Source organism: Leopardus geoffroyi, chromosome A3 (assembly GCF_018350155.1).
Source record: "Leopardus geoffroyi isolate Oge1 chromosome A3, O.geoffroyi_Oge1_pat1.0, whole genome shotgun sequence".
Taxonomy (NCBI): domain Eukaryota; kingdom Metazoa; phylum Chordata; class Mammalia; order Carnivora; family Felidae; genus Leopardus; species Leopardus geoffroyi.
The window spans coordinates 131,876,996-131,897,785 of record NC_059336.1 but is presented as its reverse complement, the minus strand read 5'-3'; the positions used below and the strand labels follow the sequence as shown (position 1 = coordinate 131,897,785).

General features: G+C 54.8%; 1 protein-coding gene across 9 annotated transcripts in view; it reads left to right on the top strand.

The window, feature by feature from the left end:
• The window catches only part of GREB1 (growth regulating estrogen receptor binding 1), a 147,118-nt gene that overhangs the window by 111,785 nt on the left and 14,543 nt on the right, over positions 1 to 20,790 (top strand). For 8 of the 9 annotated variants that reach the window (XM_045447702.1, XM_045447699.1, XM_045447701.1 and 5 more), the window contains 8 exons: positions 1,809 to 2,148; positions 3,740 to 3,855; positions 5,749 to 5,948; positions 7,270 to 7,359; positions 10,207 to 10,820; positions 13,569 to 13,671; positions 16,112 to 16,270; positions 17,231 to 17,373. In XM_045447702.1, coding sequence (XP_045303658.1) covers positions 1,809 to 2,148; positions 3,740 to 3,855; positions 5,749 to 5,948; positions 7,270 to 7,359; positions 10,207 to 10,820; positions 13,569 to 13,671; positions 16,112 to 16,270; positions 17,231 to 17,373 — 1,765 coding nt within the window. Of the gene's footprint in view, positions 1 to 1,808; positions 2,149 to 3,739; positions 3,856 to 5,748; positions 5,949 to 7,269; positions 7,360 to 10,206; positions 10,821 to 13,568; positions 13,672 to 16,111; positions 16,271 to 17,230; positions 17,374 to 20,790 lie in introns of those variants that run through there. The other variant, XM_045447704.1, reaches the window with a different exon arrangement.

The window sequence follows — 20,790 nt, the reverse complement described above, 5'->3', positions numbered from 1 at the left end:
TCAGGCTCCAAAGTCACACTTCCTGGGTTCGAGTCCTGGGTCTGTCCCTTATGAGCTGAGACTTTAGAAAAGTGTCTCAATCCTCTGTGGGGATAAGAGTACCTAGCACATGGGAATGTCATGAGGGTTGAATGGACAAATACACACAAAACGTTAAGAGCAGTGCCTGGCGCACATTACGTGCTCATGTCAGCTTCCACTGCCGTTGTCACCACCATCACAACTGTCCCTGTCACCACCATCCTCTTCCTTTCCCACCCCTCTGCTAAACTGGAAGTGTTGCACAGAGATTAAAATTCACGTTTCACGGAGTGAGAAGAGAACATCAGGCTTTGAAGTGTTGAGTTATGGAGAATCCTAGGGACTCCTAGGAATCATTTCACCCAACCACCCCATTTTACAATTGTGAGAACTGGGGCCCGGAGAGGAGAAGTGATTTGCCCAAGGTGACACATCCAGTTTGTGGCAGCCCGGACTGTAGCCAGGTTTGACATTCTTTCCGCCACACCATGCTGCCCTTCCTAGGAGTTCTGTGTCTGGAAAACTCTCTTGAAACAGGCAACTGGGACAGAAGGCGATAAAGGTAAGAACACATTGGTTACTGCCTCTCCCCACCATTTGCGTGGCCAGACTGTTGATTCGCCATGTGTTGCACACAGACCCCAGCATATGGCTGGAAAATCTGTCTGGGAAGCCGCAAATCTGACACAAACTTATTGGGACTTAAGAGATTTAGACATTTAACAACTCCCGTTTTTATTCCGGTATGTTTTCTGGGGAGCTTCCTTCCTGTAGAGCCAACCACAAAGGCTTAGGGGCAAGCACATTGTACCTGTACGTGCTATTTAGAGCTGGTGCGAGTTCTTGCCTCCCATACGGTGGTTCCTTTTTTTCTTTTTTTAAACAACAGCTTTAGTGAGGAATAAGTGACATAGAGTAAACTGCAGATATTTAAAGTGTTCAGACTTTAATTAACTTGTTTTTATTTTAATTTTTTAATGTTTATTTATTTTTGAGAGAGAGCACGTGAGTGGGGGAGGGGCAGAGAGAGAGGGAGACACAGGATGCGAAGCGGGCTCCAGGCTCTGAGCTGTCAGCACAGAGCCCGACGCGGGGCTCGAACTCACGAATCCTGAGATCATGACCTGAGCCGAAGTCGGACGCTTAACCGACTGAGCCACCCAGGTGTCCCAAAGTGTTCAGACTTTTAATCTGTTACTGATTTTAAGCAAATTAAGATCCACCATGGTATAATTTTCTTCACGTTTCTTGTCCTGACTTGAGTTTTCAGCAAGTATGAGAACAATTCGGTCCTTGTTTCCTCAAATTTTTTTTTTTTTCTGCGTTCCTCCTCCTCCTCCCTTTTAGAGTCATCCAATGCCACGTACGTTAAGGTGCTTGAAGTTTCAGCTCTCCGATGCTACGGTCCTTGGTTTTCGCTTCCCTCTGTTTCATTTCAGATCGTTCCTTTTGCTGTGTCTTCCGTTTCCCGATCTTTTCCACAGCAGCCCCCAGCCTGTGCTTCCGTTTCTCCGCTGGCGGTGGCGGAGCGGTGTTTGACGCGCCCTCTGAGGGAGGCTTGTGTTGCAGGTTGGACGCAAGCGGCTCCGAAAGGAAACGCCACGCGTCTGCGATTCCGGGGTCTCGCCGCCCCCGAGCCGGCGGATGTGTTGGGCCACGTGGCGGCTGGGCGAAGGCCGCCGCCGTCGTCGTCGTCGTCGTCGTCGTCGTGGTCCTCGCGGAGCGCCCCGGGCATCCTGGAGCCCCGCGGCAGCGCGGTCACGCGCCGCCTCTCTTGTTTGTTGCAGGTTCCCCCGCCTGCACAGCGCGGTGATCAGGACCTTTGTTCTCGTGCAGCACTACGCGGCCGCCATGATGGCCGTGAGCGGCCTGTCGCAGATGAAGAACTACACGTCGGTGGAGACGCTGGAGATCACCCAGAACCTCATCAACTCCCCCAAGCAGTGCCCCTGCGGCCACGGGCTCATGGTCCTGCTGCGGGTGCCCTGCTCCCCGCTGGCGGCCGTGGCCTACGAGCGGCTGGCCCACGTGCGGGCACGCCTGGCCCTGGAGGAGCACTTTGAGATCATCCTGGGCAACCCCAGCTCCGGCATCACCGTCGGGAAGCACTTCGTGAAGCAACTCAAGGTGGGGACGGGGGGGGGGGGGGGGGGTGAGAGGTGAAAGATGCCCGGCAGGGGAGGGGGGTGGGGAGGGGTGAAAGATGCCCGGCAGGGTAGGGGTGGCGCGCGTGCGCGGTGACCGGACGGGGGCGGGGCGACGGAGCAGCGACACGCGCCTCAGTGTTGGTGTCCCTCACGCGCCGTCTATACCCAGCCACCCCTCTGGCTGCCGCTCGTGTCCCCACCTGCAGCTTTCATCCAGTGATACCAAATTACTTAATGAATGTTCCTCCCTAAATCACGCTGGCCTGCTCTTTATTCATTTTTATTTTTTAAGCACACTTTTTTTTTTAAACGTTTGCTTATTTTTGAGAGACAGAGACAGAGCACGAGCAGGGGAAGGGACAGAGAGAGCGGGAGACACAGAGTCCGAGGCAGGCTCCAGGCTCGGAGCCGTCAGCACGGAGCCCGATGCGGGGCTGGAACCCACAGACGGCAAGATCGTGACCTGAGCTGAAGTCGGACGCTTAACTGACTGAGCCACCCAGGCTCCCCTAGTTATTTACTTTTAATGTTTATTTATTTATCTTGAGAGTGATAGTGAGAGTATGAGCAGGGGAAGGGCAGAGAGGGGAGAGCAGAGAATCCCAAGCAGGCTCTATGCTGTCAGGGCAGAGCCCACGTGGGGCTCAAACCCACAAACCGTGAGATCGTGACCTGAGTCTAAATCAAAAGCTGAATGCTTAACGGATGGAGCCACTCAGGCTCCCCGTCTTGTTTTTTTTTTTTTTTTTAATTTTTTTTTTTCAACGTTTTATTTTATTTTTGGGACAGAGAGAGACAGAGCATGAACGGGGGAGGGGCAGAGAGAGAGGGAGACACAGAATCGGAAACAGGCTCCAGGCTCTGAGCCATCAGCCCAGAGCCCGACGCGGGGCTCGAACCCACGGACCGTGAGATCGCGACCTGGCTGAAGTCGGACGCTTAACCGACTGCGCCACCCAGGCGCCCCTCTTTTTTTTTTTTTTTTTAAATGTTTATTTTTGAGAGAGAGAGAGAGGGAGCACGACCGGGTGAAGGGCAGATAGAGAGAGACACAGAATCCGAAGTAGGCTCCAGGCGAGCTGTCAGCACAGAGCCTGACACGGGGCTCGAACTCACGAACTGCGAGATCATCACCTGAGCCGAAGTCGGATGCTCAACCGACTGAGCCACCCAGGCGCCCAATAACCCTGTCTTGCTTTTTTAAACTCCTGGCCCACAGCTTCTCACTGAACCCACCAAGAGAGGATAGGAAAGGCAGGAGGGTTAGAAAGCATACGGAGAGCACAGTTGAGTAGGAAGTGGGTGAAAGGCAACGCAGGGCAGCACGGCGAAGAAAACACAGCAAAAACGTTAGACCCAATCGAGGATGTGCGCTTTCTTCCAGAGGATCAGTCAGCAGGTATTTCGGGAACAGCTGATACGCGCCGGGCCGTGGGGCTGGGAATACAGTGGCAGTGCAGACGACGTGCTTGTTTGCAGTATGAGGAACCGTCCTTTTCTCGAAAGGACAGAGCTGGGCTCGCCCGGAAGGAAGGAGTCTCACCGCTTTGTGGCTTTTTAATTATCCGCAGCTGTGGCAGAAGATCGAGGACGCCGAGTGGAGACCTCAGACCTACCTGGAGCTGGAGGGCCTGCCCTGCATCCTGATCTTCAGTGGGATGGACCCTCATGGGGAATCCTTACCAAGGTGAGGGGAGGGAGCTTGTGCCCCGGGGGGTCTTCGAAGGGCCACAGGTACACAGCTTTGGGGGGTTGGCAGGCCAGGCTTCCCCTGTCTGACGGCAGGTAGAATCTTTACATTCGGAGTCATCAGAGATTTGTGTTCATTACGACGGTTTTCCAGCCTACGGCAGTGAGACGTCTCTGAGGTCTGGGCCGCTTTTCCTAGTTCTTAGGCGCCATTTGGGCCGAGGGCGGGGTGGGGTGGCTGTTTCTGGGCTCCGTGGGTGGAGGTCCGACAGCTGGAGTTAGGGTTTGATGCCTCCCTCTGTCTCTCTGCACGATGATCACCATGTGCGTTAGGGATGGCTGTTCCAGTTAGGAAAGTATCGGATCATCTGGGGGGCCAAGGCCACATTTCTCCTGGTGTCCAGGCTGCTGTGGCAGCCGGGCCCTCCTGGGGTGGGAGGTGTTCTGGGAGGTGGCAGGCAGCTGATGCCACGTAGGAAGAACCCCTTCTTCCACACATAACGCTATCTCGAAGGCTGTTCCCCTGGAGACCACAGCCACGGATGGAGAAGTCAGCCGCAAGCCCCCTCAGCGTCTCCTGGGGTCTCTAGACCGTCACACAGACAGGTAGACACTCAGGACCGAAAGTCACTGGGCCTCCAGTAAGGCAGGTGCTTGAATTGGTGATGACAGCTTGGCTCCTAAAGATTTACTTGATTCCCATGGAGAAGAGCAGGCAGCCAGACTGTGGGGCCTTTGCACGTCTTTCCTGGTAAAACGAAACAGTAAGAGTGGTCGTTTATCGAGCTCCTGTTACGTGCTGGCACTGGACTAGATTCCCACTGCCGTTTTTCATTTTACTCTCACTATAACCCTGGGGGAAGGTAATATTTCAGAGGTCCTTTGAGCGCTGAAGGAATGGGGACTTCCAGAGATTAAGCCTGGGTGGCAGACCGTGGACTCCAGGCTGCCCAACTCCAAAGCCTGGGTTCCTTCCACAAGGGCCACGGCACGCAGCATCCTCACGGGCCAGAACGTTTGACCTTGGTTGTTGCTTTTCGCATGGATTATTTCTTCCCATTCCTTGGCCCCCTAAGGACTAAGACCGTGTCTCCAGCGATCTTAGGTTTGAGCAAACATTCACGGAGTACCTTCTTTTTATCAGGCTCCGCGCCAGACTTTCAACACAGCGTTTACTCCTTGCAACAACAGCATCACTCTCCTGCTTTGTAGATGAGCCAATGGAAAGTCATTTGCCTGAGGCCATAGGGCCTGATTGGAACCCACACCTGCCTCTCTCCAGGCCTTTTGCTGTTTCCACCAAGCCCCCCGAGCCCTGCGTCGGCCTGTCCTCTGGGTCCCCTCCTCTGCCTCTTTCATCGCTTGCTGGTGTCTGTCTCTCCAGACAGACTCGTATTTCGAATATGGCAGTGATCTGATTGCCACCCAGCTCCATCCTGGGCACGTTTTAAGTGTCGATTGAATAATTAAACGTCCCACTTAACTGCATGTCGTCCTCAGACAGTGCACTTTGATGGCTCTTAATGTTCACTCTCCCCTTTCAGATGAAAAAAGTCTGAGCCTGCAAGACGTTGCCCAGCTTGCAGGAGGTTCTGGCCCCAGGAAGTGGCAGAGCTGGGGTGCAAGCCTGCTTTTCTTCTGGCCTGAAAGCACTCTTTTGATGACACACAGGACAGGGCTGAATACATAGCAGGTGCCCCAGGAGACTTCACGTTCCACAGACTTGGTTGCCAAAGGCTCACCGTGATGCCGTCTGCTTCTTTGTTTAGACGAGTCCTGCGGCCCTGAAGAGGGGGCAGGGTGCTGGTCCCGATCGCCATTTCCCCCCAGCGCCGGGAACAGTGTCTCCGTTGTAGAAGACACTCAGTAGATCCCTTCTTGTTCCCTCCAGGTCTCTGAGGTACTGTGACCTGCGTCTGATAAACTCCTCCTGCTTGGTGAGAACAGCGCTGGAGCAGGAGCTGGGCCTGGCCGCTTACTTTGTGAGCAACGAGGTTTCTTTGGAGAAGGCGGCCCGGAACGAGCCCTTGGAGAGCGATGCGGAAAAGCTGAGCAGTACAGACAACGAGGACGAGGAGCTGGTGACGGAAGGTGAGAGGTGGTGGGTCTGCTCCCCCCTGTTCTTCCCCGGGGGGGCGGCCTGCACTCGTCCAGACGGCTGTGACCCCTGGTCCCCGGGCGATGCTCAGCAGCTCCGATAAGAACTATCTGGATACGTCTTTGGAGAAGGTGACGAGTCCATTGTTGAATTCTAATTCTGCTCTCTCCCCTGCCATTTTTATTTTTATTATTTTTTTTTTTTTGGTGGTGTGAGAAAATGGAAATCCCCATGGGTTCTTCCTAGCTCTGGAAGTCTTAGAGAATAGGAAGGAAAATTGGAGTTTCTCAGGACTCAGGTTCATGCTCTGTTTGACTCGTTCGTGGCCTTACCCTCTGGTAGTGTGAATCAACAGGATGTGTCCGTTATCAAGATTTATGAGAAAGACCCAGTTTCCTTTGAAGAGCTGGAAATGCAGCCCCGAATCGTAGTGGGGCAGGTGGAGCAGAGCACAGCATGTGGCTGTCGTCAATAGCAAGGAAAAGGACAAAGCTGTCGATTCAAAACTGCACAGTGTTTGTGGGGTAGACGGTGTAGCAGGGTCGGGAGGCCAGGCTTCTCTTCCCGGTCCGTCTGCTGGCTGTGTGACTTGGGACAGCTGTGCCTCGTTTCCTGGCCTCAGACTGCTCACCTGTAAGACGGAGTCTAGAAGGCCTGCCGTGCAGACTCGTAGCTTCTTTTCACAAACGTGAATGTGACCCCGACGTTAAAATGCCTGTTGCCCGTGGGATGAGTCCACAGTCTGGGTGTTTCCCAGCCTACCTCTCTAGCCTCGGTGTTCATTCATCTCCGCTCTCAGCCCCCACCCCGCTGTTCCCCGTGCTGTTGGCCACTCTCACCTCTTGGGTTCCCTGGCTGTGCTCTGCTCTTGTCACGTCTGGGCCACACAGAGACTCTCCCCCTGGCTTTGAGTTCTCCCACCTCTGGGCTTCACCTAGAAGCCCCTGCTGGCCCCTCAGAGCTCAGGTCGGGTCACCTTTCCAGGATATCACCTGCTCCTGCTTCCCTGTGCTGGGTGGGAGCCTGGCCCCCCAGCGTCCAGGTCTCTGTCTGCACCTCTTACGCTCCCTTGTGGCTGCGGCTCACGGGAAGGGGCCCCATGAGCCGTGAGCGCCTGGGTGGCCTGCCCTGTGTCCCTCCCCACCTGCCTCCTCAGGGCTCTGTCAGAGGTGGGTGCCTAGAGGATGCTAGCCGGGTGGTTGGGTGGGTGGGTGGGTGTGAGCTGGGAGCACAGCTTGCAAACTATGAAGTGCTGGGCGGGCACACCAGGTGGGGATCACGAGGCATTTTCAGCGAGCGTGTATCTTGGGGCAGGCTCCACCTCAGAGAAGAGGAGCCCGGTGAAGCGGGAGAGGTCCTGCTCCCATGATTCGGCGTCGTCCTCCCTCTCCTCGAAAGCTTCCGGTAAGTCTCCAGGTGGGAGAGTTGCGTGTTGGGACGTTTCTTTTTGAGATTTCAGAGAATGAAAAGAGATCCTTAATTTTCACCTAGAACTGGAAAGAGAAGGGACCCTTGGAAGAACTGGGCTTTCTGAGGGAGTAGTTGTGTTTCCGGATTGGGATCTGGGACGTGAGGCGTTTGGGCAGGACCTCAGCGTTCCCGGGGGAAGATCATGGACGCAGCCCCCCTCGGTGGCCGGTGCTGGGCGGTGTGGCCTTGCTGCTCCGCAGGGGAATGAATCCCTGCGCCTTCGGGGAGGAGAGGGGCTGACCTGAGGTGTGCTGGTCGAGGCTGAGGGCAGAGAGAAGTGGACACAGATTTCTCTGGGCGGGGGGCGGGGGGACGCAGCAAATGGCAGCAGGTGTTCACCCAGCCCCGGACCCAGACCGAGGGGAAGGCGGGTAAGATGCCCAGTCTCCGCCTGAGAGACGCCTGGTGTCTGGGAGCGGTCAGGACTGGCACACCGCCAACGACACCGCCCGTCCTCCTGTCGCAACCGTTACCGAGAACCGACTTGGCATCTGAGTCAGGGCGTTGAAAGGCTAGATACGGTCCTGCCGTCAGGGAGTCCATCGTTCCCCTTCAAGCATGTTACGTTACCAGAGAGGCTGTCTTATCGTTTGTGCACACGTGGTCACGCGTGAAGGGTGACGGTCGCACGTACGAAGAGGGAATTTTGTCTCCGGTGGGGGCAGGTTTCGGCCCAGTCGCTGCCGGTTTCAGAGGGCAGCTGGCCTTTGGGTCTCTTTGGCAAGAGAAGATCTTCTGGACGGAGGAGGCTCAGGCTGTGGAAGTGAGCGTGATTGATGCTCGGGCACAGTGAACGGTCACACGGGCTGCAGCTCCGGGTGGGCGCCTGGCCGTGGTCAGGGCGTAGCTGTGGGGGTCAGAGCCTTCCTGGCTTCTGCCCCTCCCCACACAGCCCTTGTGTGGGGGTCTCCCCACCATTGTAGCCAGAGGGGGTCAGAACAAGGCCTCCTGCACATGGGCCCGTAGCTCTGTGGCGGAAGGGAGACCTTCTCCTCGGCTCGGGTCAGTCAGCAAAGCCAAGCGCGGCGGCCTCCGGGTTCCGCTGCCCCAAACGGTACGGGGAGCCTGGGGCCCCAGGGTGGAGCTGGCGAATGGGTGAGCGAATGAACCGATGCTATTCAGAATCGAGAGGAGTGGCGGTTTGCTTCTTCCCCAATCCTGGCCTGACCGCTTTCTAGAAGGTTCTGGGGGCACACTGGTCCGTGCAGTGTCTTCAGGAGTAGAGGGTCCAAGCTATGAGCTGGCCTCTGTCCTCCTGGGGTTCTTCAGTCAGGTGAGACAATTTTCTTAATCAGGACTCCTCAGAGGGTCCTGAGGTCGTAGGGGTCTCTGATGAGATGCGTTTTGTGCCCTTGGGTACAACCCATACGTTTCAGACGTGAAGGACTTGGGGGCCCAGGGAGGTGAGGCTTGGCCACAGCCACATGACTCAGGGTGGGGACCTGGGTGGGGGTGAGTCTCATCTGATAGACTGACAGAGCCCCTGGATTCGAGGGGGGGCAGAGCAGCTGAGGTCTGGGGTGGACGGAGAGGAAGGTCCGTGTGGGTATCCGTCCTCCGGGTCCTAGCAGGCTGGCCCTCACAACCTAGGGAAGTGGATGAAGACATCGGGGTTCCCTTGGTCTACTTTTGCAAACTTAAGCCTCTTTCACGTGCTTCGGGCCCATCTGTCCCCTTGGCCCCAGGCCAGGCGCCCAGGTCCCTTACTGCCTCCCCGTCTCTGGTCTTCGGCTCGTCCCTTGACTCTGAGCCAGTCACTTCAAGTGCCTTGTCTGAGGACGACGAGGTATTTCAGCAGGAGTCAGGCCTTCGGCGGAGGGGCACTGGCCGGTGCGTGCCCTCCCTCGAAGGGTGCCAGGTGCCAGCTGCGGGGCTGAGTGGCGGGGCCCTTGCGGGGGAGCTCGGATCCGGCGGGGAGGTCGCCCGCGTGGCGTGGGGAACGGGCTGCAGGCCGAGCCGAGTGCTGCGGGGTGGCAGGAAGGCCTCTCTGAGGAGGGTGTACGGGGTACCGGGCCTCCCTTAGTCAGTCTGCTCTCCACACCGGCCCCTGGGGAAGGATGGTGAGGACAACCGTGCAGTGTCCCATCTGCCCTGCTTCCTGCGGGGCCTGCGGTCTGTGGGGCTGCCGTGAGCTGGGATGATAAAAAGGAGAGCAGGGTGCCGGCCCCGTGTGCCCGGCTGACCACGCTCGCCAGGGTCTCAACGTGCTCCACGTGGGGGAGGGGCCGAAGAGAGTCCGTATTCCAGCGGCTGCTGTGTGGGCTGCGTTTCCTTGCCCGGATTCTCCTAAAGCTTAAGTCAGGTCTGGTGTTAGGTAAAGCCCACAGAGTCTTGTGAGTTTCGCTGCCAGTTTGAACCAGAAGCCACCGCTGTCCTGGTGCAGAGGTGAGATGTGAGCTCCGTGAGGGTCTAGAAGGGAGAGGCGTTCCCGGGGAACACGTGCACAGGGGGGGCCAGAGTTGGCTTGAGCCCTGAAGGCAGGATGTTGTGGAACAGGTCCGGTCAGGAGGTTGCAAAGGAGAGGCTTTTGAGGCAGTGGGCGGGGTGCTGGGGAGGGTGTGGGCTGAAGTCCTGCCACAAGACACCCGCTCTCTCCCTTCAGCAAGTCTTGCCTTTGTCACAGAACCAAAGGGTTGATATTTGCCCAGAGGTGGAATTGCGTTCAGGAAGATCCCCAGCGATTGTCTAGTGCGGGGGGGTTTGCGCTGCAGAAAGCAGAAAGGTGGGCTCCTTTGCGAGGGTCCTTCCCAGGGCGTGACTGACAGGTGCATCCCTCCCCAGGCTCGGCACCGTGCCGCGAGTCCTCGGCTCAGCCCGGGGCGCCCTCGCAGGGGGAGCGGGCCCGATCACCGCAGCCCTGCGGCCCGTCGGAGGAGGGCAGGGCCCCCGGGGAGAGGCAGAGGCCCCATGCTGGCCGGGGACCGCCGTCGGTCATCAGCAGGCGCAGCCCCGGGCTGGCCGCCCAGCCGGACTCCGGCCCCAGGACCAGCCAGAGGAGCGTCCAGGTGTCGGTCACCCCGTCGTCCTCCCAGCTGTCCTCCTCCGGCTCGTCGTCCTCGTCCGGGGCGCTCGTCCCACAGGCCTCCCGGTGCTCCCTGACCAAGGCCTGCCGCCAGCCGCCCGTCGTCTTCCTGCCTAAGCTGGTGTATGACATGGTCACGGCCACCGACAGCAGCGGCCTGCCCAAGGCCGCCTCGCTCCTGCCCTCCCACTCGGTCATGTGGGCCAGCTCCTTCCGCCCGCTGCTCAGCAAGACCATGACGTCCACGGAGCAGTCCCTCTACTACCGGCAGTGGACGGTGCCCCGGCCCAGCCACATGGACTACAGCAACCGCACCGAGGGCCGCGTGGACGGCTTCCACCCACGCCGGCTGCTGCTCAGCGGGCCCCCTCAGGTGGGTGCCGCCCTGCGGGGGCCTGGGCCCCGTGGGGGTTCTCGGGTTCGCGCCCACCGGGCCGGTGCGGGGGGGCCGACACCCTCACAGCTCGCCATCCCCGCAGCAGACCCTACAGCGGGCGGCCGGGTGGAGGCCGAGACCTGCCTGCCCCCCCCCCTCCTCCGACGGCTGGCTGACTTCCGTCCTCCAACCTCAGCGTCTCGCCTTGTGTGACGCGGGGGGCCAGGGGGCTTCTCTCCGGGTTCCTCTCCGTCCGACTGTGACTCCGCTTTCCCCACCTTGTTTCGTTCAGTCCCGTGGCCAGTCTGTGCCAGGTGGAGACACACACCCGCCCCCCTGCCCTGGGTTCTGCGCTGGAGGATTTTGTCCCCATCCCAGCCTCTCGCCCCACTGTGCTTTCCTAACAACGAAAGGCCATTTCACTTGTCAAAATGGCAGACATCTGCCAAGAGTCCGGAGCGTGTGAGGGAAGACTGGGTCGGGTCTTGGAAGGGCCTTTGTCGGAACCGTGCTGAGGTGCAAGGTGGGCTCTCGCCTGGGGTCAAGTTCGGCCTCGGGTCTCACCTGACACCCCGCGTGGGATCCGGCCTTCTCCGGGCCTCGGCGTCCTCACCTGAGAATGACGTCAGAAGTGTGAGCACCGGGCGAGGGAATCCCCGCAGGGTGCCTGGGGCACGGCCTGACCGTAGAAAGCATGTGTCCTAGTTATTCCTGTCCCCATTAGTACTGCCACTGTCACAGTGCGAGACTTGCTCCCTTCCAGCTCAGTGTATTAATTTCCTTATGATGACCCTGCCCCAAGAAATACAACCCCCCCCCCCCCCCACATATGTGTAAGAATGTTCATTTTAGAATCGTTTACAATTGTGAAAAAAAAGCGACTGGAAACAATTTAAATTCCATTGGTCAAAGTTGGTTGAGTAAATTCGGGCACAGCTGTGTCATGCAGTTCAGCCTAGGAAGTTGGAGTCAGAGGCCTGTATACTGACACTGAGGTTTAAGATATTTAAATTAAAAAAAAAAATTAAGTGGGGCGCCTGGGTGGCGCGGTCGGTTAAGCGTCCGACTTCAGCCAGGTCACGATCTTGCGGTCCGGGAGTTCGAGCCCCGCGTCGGGCTCTGGGCTGATGGCTCAGAGCCTGGAGCCTGTTTCCGATTCTGTGTCTCCCTCTCTCTCTGCCCCTCCCCCGTTCATGCTCTGTCTCTCTCTGTCCCAAAAATAAATAAACGTAGAAAAAAAAAAATTAAAAAAAAAATTAAGTTATAGAATAATACGTGCGTAGTGTAATGTCAATGGAAAAGAAAAAGTATCAGTGTGTATGTGTACGTCTCTGTGTGTGAAAAATACCCCCCAAAAAATCGCTGGCAGGATTGCTGCTGAATTGTTAACCTGGAGAGGGACCAGGATTTGTGAACGTTCTCTTTCATTGTCACCGTGTGGTTCTGGAATTTTTACAGGAGCGTGTGTTAACTTTAAAAAAAATTTTTTTTAATGTTTATTTTGAGGGAGAGAGAGAGTGCAAACAGGGGAGGGGCAGAGAGAGGGGTAGACACAGAAGCTAAAGCAGGCTCCAGGCTCTGAGCTGTCAGCACAGAGCCCAACGCGGGGCTCGAACTCACGAACCGTGAGATCATGACCTGAGCCAAAGTGGGGTGTTGAACCGACTGAGCCACCCAGGCGCCCCTGTTAACTTTTTATAAACTGGAAAAAGGGGTCCTGGTTTCTCCACACTGTCATGTTATTGGATATCTCAATCTTAAAGAAAATTTTGCCTATTTGATAGATGAAACCTAGTATCTTATAGTTTTATTAAGGTTGAATATATTTTCATATATTTCTTGGTCACTGTTATGGCTTTCACAGGGATTTTCTGCTTTGTTTCTCCTGTTTATTTTTCCTTCAGGCATCTGACATTTTCCTGTTACTTTGCAGGAGCTCTTTGGAGGTTACAGAATTTAATCCTCTGTCTACTGCATGTATCGCAAATATTTTCTCTGAAGCTTCCCCCAGTCATATTTCATATTTCCTTAAGTCATTTCTGTTCATCAGCATTTGTTGAGTGCTGGCTACAAACCAGGCCTTGAGCCGAGAGCTCAGAAAGCACATTCCCGGAGTAACAGGGTGGGAAGTTGGCCCACAGGTGCCCATTTAACCAACTGTGACCCAAGTTTTACAAAGATTCATGGTGTCCTAGCCTGCTGCTGGGCTGAGGGAACAGGGACTCTAGGATACAGGAAGGAAGAGCAGGAAGGAGAGAAAAATAATTTTCTTTCTTTTCCTGGTCTAAGGAGGGGAGAAATGAGACGCCAGCCTTTTACGTCTTAAGATTTTATTCTCTTACCGTAGACGTATTAACACAAGAATAGTAATCTGTAATTGTGCAAGATTCTCTTAAGACATTACTACGCTTTATATTGGCAGTTCATTTTTTGAAGCAACCTTCCTTCAGTTTGTGGTAAAGTCCTATTTCTAACAGCTTAGAAAATGTGACCGATTAAAACTAGAGACGCGTTGCCGACATTTATAAGCAGGCGGGTCTGCCGCTCACGGAAGTCCCTCTGTGGCCTGCCGTGCTTCTTGGGGCCACGTTTCCCCAGAAATGGCTTCGCACCCCCCAGGCTCTCGCTTTAATTAGACGAGGTCTTTGAAAAAGGTGGGTGAAACGAAGTGGGTCCGGTGCTCTGGCCGGTGCCTGCACGTAGATGGTGTGCGGACTGTGGGCTCCAATTTCAATGTCTTCACAGGTTGGGAAGACAGGTGCTTACCTGCAGTTCCTTAGTATTTTGTCCAGAATGCTCATCCGGCTGACGGAAGTGGATGTTTATGATGAAGAAGAGATCAATATCCGTGAGTCGTGCGTTGGTGACCCTTGGGGTTGGAATCCTCTGTCACTGGTTGCTCGGGTTGACTTTGTGTCTTTTGCCCTCCAGATGGAATTCTCAGATCAGTGACCACGCTCACTGCCGGGGCCTTGTGGGGTGCTCTTGTCTCTCCCTTGTCTGTCATCATCTTGCTCAATATCAGAATAGTGCCTGGGAGGCCTTCATGGGGATGGAATTACTCCACTAAAAATAACTGCTGTTTACGGAGTATTTTCCAAGTGGCAAGCAGTGTGCTGGGTACCTTACATAAATGGCCACATTTAATTTTCTGCGCATCACCATGAGAATAATTGCTTATTTCCTGATAAGTAACTTGCTCAGGAACCCAGCTGGGAGACGGCAGAGCTGGAACTGAGCTGGATTTGATCCCGGCCTTCAGAAGCAGGGTTATCCATCCGGGCAGGTCTCCACTCAGGCAGCCGAGTGCATAGGTCAATATCTTAGGGCAAAACCCAAGTATATGACATGTGGGGGAAAGCCATTCCTCCTTATTCTCGGAACAGAGTTTGCCCTGATTAAGGTAGGACTGTCTTTGAGCCGCTGTTTTATGCTCCATTGTCTCTGCATACTTTCCTTCGGCGGCTCGTAAACTTGGTCTGGTAAATGAATCCGTTGCTTTGGGAATTAAAATTTGAGGAGTCCGGTCCGTGTTGCAAAGAAAGGGAACCAGTGAGTTGCGCGGAGGCTAAATGGCATTCTTTTTATTTATTGGTATTGTTTACGTGGGAAGTGTACGACCTGATGATTCGATACACATGTACGTTGTGAAATCACCACTGCGGTCAAGCTAACGGACATATTCGTAGTTTCCAGGTTCATTGCAGTGTTATTCACGGTAGGCGAGATACACAAACAACCCTATGTGGTCCCTTGAAGGATAAAAGGCCATTAGCAGATGAATGGGTAAAGAAAAGCGTGGTATATACACGCAGTGGAATTTTATTCAGCCTTAGAAGAAAGTCCTGTCATTTGCAAACACAACACTTCTTTATTCTTTACATGCTCTTGACCGTGTTTGAGTTTTGACTTGAAGGAAATCTGGAACCAAGGAAGCCCATCCAGCCCTTGGTCGTCCCTCCGAAGGAAAAGGAGAGAGGCTCTTCATCCCACCTCTGAGCTCTCACACTACCCCCGCCCCACCCACAGTTTGGAACTTTATTCCAGATGAACACCAGCAGCCCTGTTGAGTCTGTGTGTCCTCACTTTCTTGGATACCCCAATGACAATGACAGGAGTTGAAGCCAGCTTGTTAAACTTCAAAGCCCATTTTCTCAGATAGTCTCTTAATACGTTGGTTTTCTTGGTAAAACGTGGATAATTTCTGTTTTACGGGGCATTGTGAAGGTTGAATGATGTTCTACATATGAAGCCTTGAGCGCCTACTAAATATGCAATAAACATGCCTCTCTTGTTTCTTTCTTCCCTTCCTTCCCTCCCCTCCCTCCCTTCCTTCCTTCCTTCTCTTTCTTCTAGACAGGTACTCTGGTCATGTGTACATATCCTAGATGTAAAATCAATATGTTACATAATTTGAGTTGGACCAACTAGACTTTTTTTGCTTTTGAGCCAGCAAGCAATTAGTGTGAGCGTCATAGACTACACCAATTATCGCAAGATGATACGCGGCGAGTGTAAAGATGCAGTTTGGACCATGTGTGGTGTTGGCATTCAGAAGGGAGGAACCAATGGGTCTGAACACTTGGAAGAGGCTTTCTAGAGGTGCAGTGATAGGACGTGGCCATTTTGGCTGCATAGCGTTTAGATCTAAAACAAGAACAAGAGCCATGTTAGGTTCCATTGGCATTGGGAACCTGCATATGTGGGGGATGGGGCTGGGGGGAAGCTCAGGGCAAGTGGTAGGTGTATTGGGAGTTGCTGAAGTCAGTGGGGGAGCCAGGAAAGCAAACTCATCCCGTGGGAAACACAGCATAGGCGGGTCCTCTGGTTACGAGGTGGACCCAGAGGCACCTCTTGCTTCCTTAGAACAATCCTGAAAATGCAGTATGTTCTGGGAGCTTTTGAGATACAGTAGCACCCCCTCCCCCCAGTAGCCCATAGACTCAGTGATAGCTCTACCACAAGCATCGTCCTTGGACACATTTAAAAATCAGTCATTCTCAGGGCATCTGGGTGGCTCGGTTGGTTAAGCATCCGACTTCACCCAAGATCACGATCTCACAGTTCGTGAGTTCAAGCCCTGCGTCGGGCTCTGTGCTGACAGCTCAGAGCCTGGAACCTGCTTCAGATTCTCTCTCTCTCTCTCTCTCTCTCTCTCTGCCCCTCCCCCGCTCACACTCTGTCTCTCTCAAAAATAAAATATAAGAACATTTAAAAAAATTTTTTTTTAAATCAGTCATTCTCATTTCCTAGTTTGTCACCTGCCTGTGTTTCCAACGATCTTACAGACCTCAGAGAGGAGTCCGATTGGCATTACCTCCAGCTCAGTGACCCCTGGCCAGACCTGGAGCTGTTCAAGAAGTTGCCTTTTGACTACATTATTCACGACCCGAAGTATGAAGACGCCAGTCTGATCTGTTCGCACCTTCAGAGTGTGAAGAGTGAAGGTCAGACTTCTAAATCTCTTGCCCCACCTTCCTCCAGAGTCCAGGGTCGAGCCTCGCAAAGGGCCGAGTGGAACCGTGTCGGCGGTGAGCTCGGTGGTGCGGTGGTGAATAGCCAGCAGTGCCTGGTACAGAACTGAGGTCACCGCCCCACCAGACGAGGAAGAGCTCTTCCCGCGAAGGCAGGCTTGCGGCTCAGCGCGTAGCTGACCTTGATGCGCGCTCTCTTGGCAGGTGGTCACGGTCAGAATATCCTCAAGGTTCTGGTTAAGAGAGGATAAAAGGCATGGATGTTTATGTAGGAATTTGAGTTGTCCTCACGAAATGCACCCATCTCCCTCTCTACCCTCAGTGTCCTGTTTTCTACCTCCTCCTTCGGGGACCGCCGACTTTCACAGCATTATGACCCTGCAGGGTTTCAGGGTCACCTTCGGCAACCATCAGATATTCGTGGCCGGTGCAATATTAAGCACTGACCAGAACAGTTTGGTGAGTGGAAAGGAAAGGAAGATACTCACCAGTCTCCGTGTCAAACCGATAATTGTCTCTCCCTAGAACCATGTTCAGCGAACGATCCTTCATACAGACCAGTCCCTAATTAAGGTTTAGTGTTAAAGTCTTCATCTCGCTAAGTCCTTTGAAAAGAACAGAGACAATTCCTCTGTAGTGCAGGGTCTGCGTATGAAGTCGGCCACCCATTTGCATCGTCAGGTGGCGAATCCTTAAAGATGTGCGTATAGGATATTCGTGGGCCCGTCGGCGAGACCCCTCGTGAACGTGGTCTGTTAGTTTCTCCCGCTGAACCTCTGTCGTTTCTGACCCGCCGAGTCACCTCGGGGCCCAGGCAGGTGCCGTCACACAAAGTCCTATTACGGCATTTCAGTTCCTTCCACTGTGAGCGGGCGGTGGAGAGAATGTCTGTCCTGTCCTTCTGCGGCTCTGTAACGCCGGGGTTTCCTGCAGCCAGGGGGACGTCCCGGAAGCCGGAGGAGCTCTACGTGCGGCGCCAGACAGCGCGGATGAGGCTGTCCAAGTACGCGGCCTATAACACGTACCACCACTGCGAGCAGTGTCACCACTACATGGGCTTCCACCCCCGCTACCAGGTAGGCCGCGGGGCGCAGAGGCCCTGCGTCTCCAGGAGCGCTTGCGGCGGCCCTTCCACACGTTCCTCGGTGTTTTCGTTCCGGTTGCTGGGGGGGGGGGGGGGGGGGGGCGGGCGTGGAAAGTTCTGGAAGCTCTTGCTTCCTGGTCCCCTGTATCTTCAGTTCCCTTCAGTAAGCTGCAAAATTATTGCCGACGCTACAGAAACCTTGATTCTCCTGGGATTACACGTTTACCAGTAGCAGCGTTAACTGACTGCGGATGTCTTCGTTTTCTTTACGTCCTGTCCTGGCAATTGCCAAAGTTAGTTCAGTGCAGCAGGCACCGAGCGCTTCTGCACCAGTCACAGAGATGAATAAGCTTTATCCCCGTATTCAAGACTCACAGTTTAGGGGCGCCTGGGTGGCTCAGTCGCTTGAGCGTCCGACTTCGGCTCAGGTCATGATCTCGCGGTCTGTGAGTTCGAGCCCCGCGTCGGGCTCTGTGCTGACAGCTCGGAGCCTGGAGCCTGCTTGGATTCTGTGTCTCCGTCTCTCTCTGCCCCTTCCCTGCTCACGCTCTGTCTCTCTCTGTCTCTCAAAAATAAATAAACATAAAAATAAGACTCACAATCTAGGGGTGGAGAGATGCACTTGGACAGGGCAGAACTTCAGAGCAACGTAAAGCTGGCAGGAAAAGCAGTAATGTTGGCACGTAGAAAGACTTAGAGAAGGAGATCGGAATGTGCACTTACTGAGCACTTACTACACGCCAGGCAACGCACCAGGCACTTTCGATATGTCCATATTTCCTCTAACCTTTATTTTTCTTGTTTTGAGAGAGAGGGAGGGAGGTGAGCGAGTGAGTGAGTGAATGGGGGAGGGGCAGACGGCGAGGGAATCTCAAGCAGGCTCCACGCCCAACGTGGAGCCCGACGTGGGGCTCAAACCCTGACCGTGAGATCATGACCCGAGCCGAAATCAAGAGTCAGACGCTCGATCAACCGAACCGCCCAGGCACCCCTTCCTCTAACCTTTTTACGTGATAGAAAATGATATTTACCCCAGACACTGGGGCAAATGGATTAAGGCTGTTGCCCCTGGGCTCTGCCTGTCTCAGGTTCTGGCTGGTCACCTGCAGGTGGCTGTGTTCAAGGCACACCTCCAGTTCATTCAGAGTGACTGGATAGGGAACTGCCCTGTCTAGCTTTTTATTCTCACGAAAACCACACAAGGAAATAACATTATCCCCATTTTATAAATGAAGATACTGTCTTGGGCAGGGAGCAGAGGAGAGGGTTTTGAAGAATCAATAAGAATTTGCCAAGGGGCCGGGGCAGACAGAAGCATGTGAGTAGAGGGAGGCACGGGGTCTCTGGGGGAATTAGAAGGGATTTCAGTCGGGCATCGCTGGACCATAAGGTGCAAGGGGTGGGCGAGCCCAGGAGAGGATGCTGGGTGGGGGTGGGGAGAAGAGAGACACCACAGAAGGCCCCGGGTGCTGTGCGGAGAGCAGGACGGGGGCTTTTCCGGGGAGAATGGCCTGGAGCGGCCTGATGGGGGCCAAGCTGCCTTCTGCATGGTCTCCTCGTGGCCTCACAGCTGGCCTGCGAGGCTGGTTTCGCAGAAGCAGTAGCAGGTGGGGTTTTACGTCTAGTGTGTGTTTTCATTTCAGACCTAAGCAGGGAAAGGGGAGGAGCAGCTAGAGCTGGTGTGCGGAAAGCCCATGCCTTGGCTGCTTCCAGAAGGGCCTTGGCACCTTCCAGAGGTGGCCTGAGCACCGGCCTGCTGCGTCTGTCCCTTCTGCAGAGGGACGCAGCAGATAGGGGCTCTAATTATCCCACATCCGCCCGGCCTGGAGCTCAGCTGTGGCTGAAATAGCACCCGTCGTCTTTTAGATGGTTTAAAAACAAAAACAAAAGCAAAACTATGTGATTTTACTGTAGACAAAATTAGAAAACACATATGAGCGGTTTTTTTTTTTTTTAAGAATTAAAAATAGTAATCCTATGCACATAAACCGTCCTCATGTTTTTCCCCGTGGAGATGAAGTTATTCTTTCAAAGCGGAGAGTGTGTACATGAGAGCGTTTTCTTAATTTTGACATTAAAGAAACGGAGACCCGCGGGCTGTAGAGTCGTGGTCACCACGGTTGGCATCTGCAGTGAGTTAACAGAACTGAGCGCGGAGACCCCGGCCCCGCACCCGCCGTGTTCAGGGTGCTCAGGTCTGGGGGCCCTGGCTGCAGGGGACTCGGAACCAGGCCACGGGAGGAGTGCTGGGGGGCACATGACATGCCCGCTCCCTGCTGGCCTTTCTGTGCCCCCGTGCACCCTGGAGTCTTTTCTCTACTCTCACGGCTCCCTGATCCGTTGTATGAAACTTCCTCAGTTACACCCCCCCTTGTTGCCTCCCCAGGTCAAAATCTTTTTCTGTCTCATCTCTGCCCCCAGAGGGCTTAGTGGTTCTGGGGGAGCCACAGTGGCAGTGACGGCCCATGTGCCCTGGCCTGTGTCCACCCCCTCCAGGCCTCGGGGAGCCTCAGGAGTGGCCCGCACCTACTAGGGGCAGGTCTGGGGAGGGGTCGAGGAGGACTGGATGCCCGAGCCGAGGCCTGAAGGAGGCTTGGGCAGAGCCACGGGGCGGGTGCGGGCCGACCGGGAGGGGGTGAGGGGACGTGAGGCTAGACCCTAGGGATAGGAGTGAGCCCAAGACCTCTGAGTGTCTGTTTCCACATCCATAAAGAGGGGATGGTGAAACTACCTGCTTCATAGGGTTAATTACAGCCCCAAAGGGTGGAGGGGTCCGAGACAGCACGTGTGACGGAAGTGTGCAAGCGCGTGTAGTTATTGATAGTTTTATTAGTGAGTTTCTATGCATAACGCCTGTGATGGGAAGAATCCATTTACTGGCATTAAGCAATGAGACGTGTGGTGTGAATGCTTTAGTGGGTGACCTAGCACGAGTCCACAAGGGGTTGGGGCCAGAAGTGGCGTCACTGGGTGGAGCGGGATCAGAATGAGGGGTGGGGGTGGGGGTGGGGGCGCCTGGATGGCTCAGTTGGTGAAGCATCTGACCTCTGCTCAGGTCATGATCTCGCCATTCCCGAGTTCAAGCTCTGCGTCAGGCTCTATGCTGGCAGCTCAGGGCCTGGAGCCTGCTTTGGATTCTGTGCCTCCCTCTCTCTCTCTGTCCCTCCCCTGCTAGCACTCTGTCTCGCTTTCTCTCAAAAATAAATAAACATTAAAAAAAAATAATAATAATAATGAGGGGTGGGGGGGGAGGGTCCGCAACTGAGTGGGCGTGGCCTCGGGTGTCTGGGCGTCCACGCTTCGTACCGGGGCCAGCCTGTGGGTTTCTCGGGCTGTGGGGCAGGTGGCAGTGACCTGTGTGGTGTCACGGCCACGACGGGCCTGGGCTCTTCTGGGAGGTAATGCCGGA